At 41.2% G+C, this 8959-nt stretch overlaps 1 protein-coding gene across 1 annotated transcript; it reads left to right on the plus strand.

The window, feature by feature from the left end:
* The first annotated feature begins 2335 nt into the window (after positions 1-2335).
* tnfsf18 (TNF superfamily member 18) lies at positions 2336-4986 on the plus strand. The gene is made up of 3 exons (XM_066674135.1): positions 2336-2512; positions 4449-4509; positions 4634-4986. Exons 1-3 carry the CDS (start codon positions 2336-2338, stop codon positions 4984-4986), a joined length of 591 nt encoding a protein of 196 aa, XP_066530232.1.
* The last annotated feature ends 3973 nt before the right edge of the window (positions 4987-8959 follow it).

Raw genomic sequence — 8959 nt, forward strand, 5'->3', positions numbered from 1 at the left:
GTGGTGTGTTCTCCCTGTGTCTGCATGGGTTTCCTCCGGGTGACTGTCTGTGAGGAGTGTGGTGTGTTCTCCCTGTGTCTGCGTGGGTTTCCTCAGGGGGACTGTCTGTGAGGAGTGTGGTGTGTTCTCCCTGTGTCTGCATGGGTTTCCTCCGGGTGACTGTCTGTGAGGAGTGTGGTGTGTTCTCCCTGTGTCTGCGTGGGTTTCCTCCGGGTGACTGTCTGTGAGGAGTGTGGTGTGTTCTCCCTGTGTCTGCGTGGGTTTCCTCCGGGTGACTGTCTGTGAGGAGTGTGGTGTGTTCTCCCTGTGTCTGCGTGGGTTTCCTCAGGGGGACTGTCTGTGAGGAGTGTGGTGTGTTCTCCCTGTGTCTGCGTGGGTTTCCTCAGGGGGACTGTCTGTGAGGAGTGTGGTGTGTTCTCCCTGTGTCTGCGTGGGTTTCCTCAGGGGGACTGTCTGTGAGGAGTGTGGTGTGTTCTCCCTGTGTCTGCATGGGTTTCCTCCGGGTGACTGTCTGTGAGGAGTGTGGTGTGTTCTCCCTGTGTCTGCGTGGGTTTCCTCAGGGGGACTGTCTGTGAGGAGTGTGGTGTGTTCTCCCTGTGTCTGCGAGGGTTTCCTCCGGGTGACTGTCTGTGAGGAGTGTGGTGTGTTCTTGCTGTGTCTCCGTGGGTTTCCTCCGGGTGACTGTCTGTGAGGAGTGTGGTGTGTTCTCCCTGTGTCTGCGTGGGTTTCCTCCGGGTGACTGTCTGTGAGGAGTGTGGTGTGTTCTCCCTGTGTCTGCGTGGGTTTCCTCAGGGGGACTGTCTGTGAGGAGTGTGGTGTGTTCTCCCTGTGTCTGCGTGGGTTTCCTCAGGGGGACTGTCTGTGAGGAGTGTGGTGTGTTCTCCCTGTGTCTGCGTGGGTTTCCTCCGGGTGACTGTCTGTGAGGAGTGTGGTGTGTTCTCCCTGTGTCTGCGTGGGTTTCCTCCGGGTGACTGTCTGTGAGGAGTGTGGTGTGTTCTCCCTGTGTCCGCGTGGGTTTCCTCCGGGTGCTCCGGTTTCCTCCCACGGTCCAAAAACACACGTTGGTAGGTGGATTGGCGACTCCAAAGTGTCCGGAGGTGTGAGTGTGTGAGTATGTGTTTCCCTGTGAAGGACAGGCGCCCCCTCCAGGGTGTATTCCCGCCTTGCGCCCAATGATTCCAGGTAGGCTCTGGACCCACTGCGACCCTGAACTGGATAAGGGTTACAGATAATGAATGAATGAATGAATATTCATGAATAAGATTCATTAATTCATTCATTGCCTGTAGCTGCTTATCCAGTTCAGGGTCACACCCGGAGAAAACCCCATACGGACACAGTGAGAACACACCAAACTCGACACAGACAGTCACCCGGAGCAGGGCTTGGACCCACAACCCCTGGACCCTGGAGCTGTGTGACAGAGACACTTCCTGCAGCATTACCATGCTGCCCTTAAGTATTAATATTATTGATATAATACAATTTTAAATTACACACAGTTGAAGCAGAATATGAAGCAGAATTGTTCACTGAGAGATAGACCTTCTAAGGGCACACTAATCAACTTGAATGGAAAGAAAGCATTCTGCTAGTTGAGAGCTAATCTTTCTATCCGAGGTGTGGCCAAATCATGTCATTGACCAACAGGAAGATACTAAATGCAACACTTAAAGGTTGAGCATTGCCCAGCTCTCATGAGGGGAATCCTAGTTTCAGACATTTGCTTTTTATGGTAAAGAAAGAAAGAGAAAACAGAAGCAACTATCTGGAAGTTTGTAGCTGATTGTCATGTGAATGATTGTAGGCTCTCTGCCTGATTTACACGGCTGACCACCACTGAGTTGAAGCTTTGTGGTGTAGTGATGTTTGTCTCTGTAATCTTTTTCATACGATATTTCCGCCGTGTTATTGCTTCTTTTATAACGACGTCATTGTTTGTCAGACTTCCTCTGTCTGACATTGGTTAGTGAGGAAGGGCCTATCCCTGTACATTGAGGGAGGTGTTTCTCTATATGTCTCTGCCTTTTCTCTGTCTTTCTTCACTTGTGTCACCAATGCTCTGGAGGGAAAGTACACTACACCTCTCCTCCTGGACACCTGCAAAGGAAGCCGCAGCGCACACGCATGCTAACTCTCCTTTTATTTACCCTCCACACAAAAACCTAGCAGCACAGGAAACAAGTCACTCTGAGGTTTCTCAGCAGCCAAAGCTTTCTCTATTTTGCTCTTAATTCCTGGCCTCGCTTCACCCATCAGCTTCCCGTTTTCGTCTCTTGCCTGCGACCAGTTGACTTCTTCCTGACAGATTGTTTTTCTGTTACTTGTCTGCACTATGTCTGAATCTGGACGGCAGTGTGACAACCTGGACAGCGGTGAAGGGGTACATGTGGTCCAGCTTAGAAAACTGGTGTTGGTACTTCTGATGTGGTCCTCAATCATGACTCTGGGCCTGGTTGTCTCCATTTCTCTCCATTTCAGACATCCTGGATCTCCTCTACCTTCTAACCTGGTATGGTATGATTTAATTCTGCTCCTCACTGGGTTGTGGGATCTGACTAAAGCTTGTGAACTGTCATTAAAGTCACTAACATGTGTAAATTTGGATTAGAGATTATGGTGAAAAGCTGGGAGTTTAATTACATAGGAGTTTAATTAAAGGCTTAATTAAACATAGTGTAACAGTCTTTGGAATAGCATGTCTGTGTCTGCATATGGAGCCATGTAAACCAAAAGAGAAGTTGTAGTTACAGCACATGTTCACTAATGACATTCTGGGTGTATCCACAGTTGAGCACCAGAGTGTAAGAGTTAAGCCTGCCTTAAGGGTTCTTAAACTACACAAGAGTATTTAGTGGCAGAACTGATTTGTGTTTGGATTCTAATCAAGCCAGATGCCACCATACACATGCTTGCATGGACTAGTCTCATTGCTTCAATGTGAGCGCCTAAGCCTGGACATGTTCTTCATTGATCCATCATCAGATTCTAAACAGTGACTGAAAGTTTAAATTAAATATTGGGGTTTACCAGGTGCTCTCTAGCCCCACCACTACCGTAATCAGGGCGAAGCAGTAAATGAAGATGAAGCGGTGCAGTCTGTGTACTGATTTTTACAGCGCAATTGAGCAGATCTGTGATTTATATCTCCAAGGTATGTTATAAACTGTTAAAAAGGATGTGAGTTGTAAAGAACCCTAAACCCTAACTCCTGTGGTGGTTTAAAGCAGTAGTAACACCTAGGCGACATGTTAACTTTGCTTTTTAAAAATGAAACTTCTGAATCTCCCAAGACGTGCTCTCCCAAGGGCACACAGCCTTTCTTCCTAATGGATATGCCACTGTTTTTGTTTTTGTTCTTTGGCTAAGAAATTGCAGTAGATAGATACATACACACACACCTACTTTATTGGTCCCAGAGGGAAATCGAAGGCGTCCCATTCCTGCGCCACATAAAAGAGTACATTATAAAAATAACGTGATAACAGCAAAAATCGTAAAGTTGTCACCGCAAAATACGCAAATATATACAGGGGTATGTTCAATTGTTTGGAGTCTAGCCCAAGAGTTAAAAGTGCCAGATCACTGTTCCAGATTAAATACAGTCACGTCAGTTTGAAAAGGGCACAGAGTTATTGTGATCAAATCACAGTAGCAGTAGCTTATCAACTCCGTTGAGATTATACCTATTTCAGCAGGTGTTTCAGCATAAAATCAACTCGATATTCCCACCGCCCTGCTCCATCATCCAGAGCTCAAATCAGTGTTTACAGGCTATGATCATGCTGCACCATTTTCTAAGGGTCTGGGGCAGTGCAGTGGAACCAGTTGTCCCATTTTGGGAGAAGGGAGGGGGAAAGTATGACTTAGTCATTTTCAGCAAGCATATTTAAATACCACAGAGCACACAGAGCTGAGACAAAGCAGGATATTCTGAGTCATTTTCTTTTTGATCTCTTGTACATGATTGTCAAAGATAAGGGTAGTTACTCTAAAGTCACAACAAATTCACTCTAACTAAACCATAGGATTCACAGCAGTTAGAAATGTTTCCACGCCTGGGAAACTCTTCTGCTCTCATTATTCTAAAGGTGAGAACTGCCTCTTGATTGAGTTAGATGTTGCAAACAATCCATCCCCATCCCAACAGCAAAAAAAAACCAACATTTAGATGCGAAGCACTTAATGAAACTGGTTTGTATCTCACTCATGCGCTGACTCAGATTTATTTAAATACATTTACCAAAACACTCCACAAGGGGCAGTAGTCACAGCTTTAACTCAATGACACAACGCGTCCTTTGTGATTCTTTGTAACCAAAGGCAACTTAATAGGCAACCACACATTACTACAGTGCTACATATCATGTTGATATCCTCTGTGACGTAGCTGGGGAAACGTTTTCACATATGTGCCACTTAAACTTAATCATTTGCTGTCTCCACAGCCTCAAACCTTGTCTCCGAAACCTGTGTCCGAAGATGCGCTACAGACATACGATTACACAGGTACGAACTTTTTTATTGACGAGATTTTTTTCAGGTGCAAAATGACTGTTTTTATTTGATTGCTAGTTCTAACTGATTAGGAGAGCCCATTCTAACCAGCCGTGATCTTTTTCTGTCCTTCCAGCATCCACAAACATGAGTTCTGATGGACGTATTGAACTGAGGTGGCAAAATAACAGTAGACAAAATATTAGCGTGAAAGTGCAGAAGGATGGCGATTATTTCCTCTACCTGCAAGTGACTCTTGAGAAAATGAAACCGGAAAATCTTTATATTGTCACAGTTGACATATGTGGTCCAGACAATCAGAGAGACAAAAAAGTCTTAGAGGGACACATCACTGGATCACAGCCATCTACTGGATTTATGGGTAAGGGATTGAGTCTATCACAAGGGACAGTTCTGAAGGTCACCTGCAACTTTTCTGCCATCGTGGACTACAAAAACACTTATCTAGGCATGATTAAACTCAAATAAAAACTGCCTAAATGGATGTAATATTAGTACATTTAATATTATATTAATATTATAAAGTCTACACCCATGTAGAAGTATACCTTCATGGCTTTTTTAAAGGCCAAATTCATTGAAATCTGTTTGCTCAGATAATTCATGTTTTGAATACTAAAAGGCTTTTAATTCCTACATGCAATCACTTGTATTAGCAGATGTCATTGAATGAGGGTGTCCTTGTTATTTCTCCTCCTTCTTGTTTTTCAGTTAAAAACAAGGGCTATGGCACATATTGCACTTCACTATTTTATGTATTTTAATGTGCATGCGAGAAGGAACTGGTCATTCCTCAAAATACAGTTAGCACTGCCCACCGTTTGCCTGGGATGGTGGTTTTACATGAATGGCTGAGTGTCTTCTTGCTGAAATTTAGTTCGAAAACCAAAAAACAGGCCAAATGAACATACCGCAATAATTCTGACAAACCAGTGTTACATCCCAGTAAACAAGGAACGTCCCTGGACGTTCAAAATAGGTCTAAAAGTAGTCTGTCCGTCAAGGACATATTTTAAACGTCAGTGGACGTCCAAAACGCGTTTTATACAAGTAATTTTTTTCGGGACCAATTAATAACGTCAATGGACGTCAAAAATACGTCTAATAGTCGTCTTTTCAATGTCTGTGTTTGGACGTCTTTTCAACTTTCATTTTCAACCTTAAGAGAACGTTGATTAGACGGCAGTCATTACGTTATTTCAACGTTGAATCAACGGCTAAATGTTTACTGGGATGGTAGTGTGTACATGGAGTGTGTACATGGTCTGTATGTGTGGGTACTTGTAGTTAGTTTATCTTTGGTAGGTAAAATTGGTAGTAAAATTTTAACCTAAAAATAGCCTCATATTACAATCACTGCCATTCAGAGGTTTGGATTTTCTTTTCTATAAAATAACAACGTATACAGTAGGTTTACTAAATATGTTTAATATCCATCACGTTTGGCTGAGTATTTAAGAATGAATTAAATACTAAGTAGGAACGAGGAGTTTTTATATCATGAATAATCCTAATTATCTCTTGGTACTGCAACAAAATACATGTTTTATTGTTAAATTAACGATTCCAAACCTTTCAATTGTGATTAAAAATTTGAATGGTAGTTTATATTAAAGGAATCCTTTAAAATAACATACATCTATGTAAGCTACTGAGGATATTGAATGAATATGGACTACTCCTGTTTATTACATGTATATTTTTGTTGTAATTATTTTCATGTAATTTATTTTTTCCGATTTATTTATAATACAGTGTTAAGTGTATACTTTATTTCAACTTGTGTTTATATGAATGTATTACTGTTAAAAGTACTTGAAAAAAAGTTACTCATTTTCTCAATACATATTATATATGTACAGAGTTTCAAATCACAGTATTCGATTATTAAAATCTTTACGTTTGCTCATTCAGGTCGCTCAGTATTGAGCTCTCTAAGTTTTTCTTATGTTACACGCTTTTGCTTATCTGAGAGTTGTCTAAAAGTACTTATGATGTATAAGTTCCCAATGCTTTGCCTATCAGATTTCAGTCGTCATGGCTGTTAAGTCAGTGAGTCAAGAGAGAAAATTAATAACCACTACAGGTGACATTTTTAGCAGTGAAATTTCTACTTTCTATTTGTATTTGAACATTATTTAAATGTCAATTTGACAGGGGTTGGACATATTTAAATCTCATCATATTTACTTTTACTTTGAATGTTAAAATATTTTATTTTCCTGTTTATATTACAGCAGTTGATGGTCCTTGTTTCTAATGTAAATATATATGTGTGTTTGATTGTGTGTGTATTTTTGTGTATTTGCTTAATTCAAGGAATGCGTTTTTTTCTTTGATTGTTTTTTGTCTGTTTGTTTTTTACATCTACTATATATTTTCCTTTTTTTATGAAAACACTTTTGTTATTATTATTTTTATGAAAATATAGGATTGTTTCGTCCTTCGCTAATAATAAAAGATCATTTCAACAGCGACAGTGTGAACTCACCATAAAGCAAATCACTTTAGCTGAATCTAACGCTGACAGGTTTATAATTAAGTTAAATATATTTTGGCTCACAGTAATATTTCCCAAGTCTATTATATGTTTGTGTTTGCTTCTCTGTATAAATATAAGCTCTTGATATTAAGTGTTTGAATGTATCCAAAAAGCCACTCAAAATGTGTTTTTTTAAGAAGTTTCGTCCTGACTTGTAAAATGAATACATTTAAATAAAAGCTGTTGTCAAACAGTGGCAGAAATGCTGACTCTTGATGTAAGTGTAAATGCTATAAATGTGGTGCACACTTACAGCTTAGCACTGCATTATCTCCACAAAACCCCTCGTCAGAAAGTTTGAGTCAACTGCGGCTTCCCACAATAGACGACAAGAGCGTGTCTATTGACAAGACAAGAAGGCTTTGTTTTTCCAGCCTTCTATTCATGAGCTCATGGTGTATTTTATTGGCCCCTCTACGGCCCCCTGTTTACTAACACTCTGCAGATCCCTCCCTCCATTAACCTATCGCTGCATTCATCTGTCATTGTGGGAAACCCTGGCAAACCGCAAATTCTGTTTGTACTGTACTGTACTTTTCTGAGGTGACTCAAATGTTAGACCCCCATTATGATTCAGAAGTGAAACAATATCACGGACTGAGATTTATTAAATCACATCACCTCACGTGTGACTAACCCGTGAAAGCAACAAATGTTTGGCCCAAATGTGGCGCATCTGCAGTTCTCTTGTGTCCCAAATTTGGCCTTTAATAATGTTGTTGATGCAAGGTGAGACTGATTGCCTCAACTCAGCCATAGCTCCACCTTTTATGGGGTAGATATCAGGTGTGTTTGGAGCTAATCTGAGCCAAATCGGACTTTGGGCCATGTCTGGCCCATGCTTGGCCCGACTCAAGCCCGGCTCATGACATTTGGCCCAAGTCTGGCCCACACAAGACTAGCCAGTGCTGTAACTGAGCTTGTAAGTGCCCAAAGTGGGCACTTACACTCACCAGTGTTAACACTAATCGTGTTGATTTAACCCTGGAAAATTAGCTGTGTGGTGATTTCATGAGGCTGGCTACCTATAGTGACTATATATATATAGACTTTCCCTAAAGAACCTTTCAGCGCATGGTTTAAAACAGCCATATTTGTAAATTAATTATGGTTTTTTACATATAATTATTATATATTAAAAACTAGCACATAGCGTAAATGTTCTAAAGTTGGTTTTGTAGTTGGTTCCATATCCAAGAACTATCTTAGACCCTGTAAAATTCCCCAGATCTGGTTGCTTGGTTATAGCGTGTGTAGTTTGTGTATTAGATGATCAGGATTAATAGATATGGAGAGATTAATTAACACGGATTCATGATGACAACCCCTTTTTGATAGAACTAATATATTCATCTCATAATACGTCCTGAACAGAAAAATTCCCCCACACTTTTAACCACAAGCCAATAATTCCTGGCTGTGTCAGTTAGACATTTCCGAATGCTATATTTCCTGTTAAAGGTCAGTCGGTACGTATATTCACCCGCCTTGGCCCACATTCCCACAAAGTAAGCAGAGGTTACAACCTTTTGTTTCGGACCGGATATAGGTTATTATCGTTGTTCATAGTCATTTAACTTTCCAAATTAAAGGCATAGTAAAACTGGGAATTCTGTCCATATGTGATATGTGGAGAAGATCTTGTGTGAACCGTTTTTGAAAAGTTAAAAGCTTGAGAGTGCTGCCCCCTGTGCAGGAGTTGATATCCCTGTGTTCTGTCCAAGTGGGCGTTTTGGCTGAATTTGAGAGAATGCTCAGAATTGAAGTTGTATAATCACTCATCACTCTCTGATGAGTTGATCACATCTGCCCACTCCTTTGTCTGCACTAGAGCCTAGCCTCAGCTGTTTTCCACCACCGTGCACCAGGAGGACGTCAGAAAGACTGAGAGATACAGAG

Source organism: Hoplias malabaricus, chromosome 6 (assembly GCF_029633855.1).
Source record: "Hoplias malabaricus isolate fHopMal1 chromosome 6, fHopMal1.hap1, whole genome shotgun sequence".
NCBI lineage: Eukaryota > Metazoa > Chordata > Actinopteri > Characiformes > Erythrinidae > Hoplias > Hoplias malabaricus.

What these genes read in the sequence shown, in the direction of transcription:
- tnfsf18 (XM_066674135.1), top strand. Translation starts at nt 2,336, where the DNA reads ATGTCTGAATCTGGACGGCAGTGTGACAACCTGGACAGCGGTGAAGGG. An exon ending in CTCCTCTACCTTCTAACCTG is followed by an intron (nt 2,513 to 4,448) that starts GTATGGTATGAT and finishes CTGTCTCCACAG; the next exon opens with CCTCAAACCTTGTCTCCGAA. An exon ending in ACAGACATACGATTACACAG is followed by an intron (nt 4,510 to 4,633) that starts GTACGAACTTTT and finishes CTGTCCTTCCAG; the next exon opens with CATCCACAAACATGAGTTCT.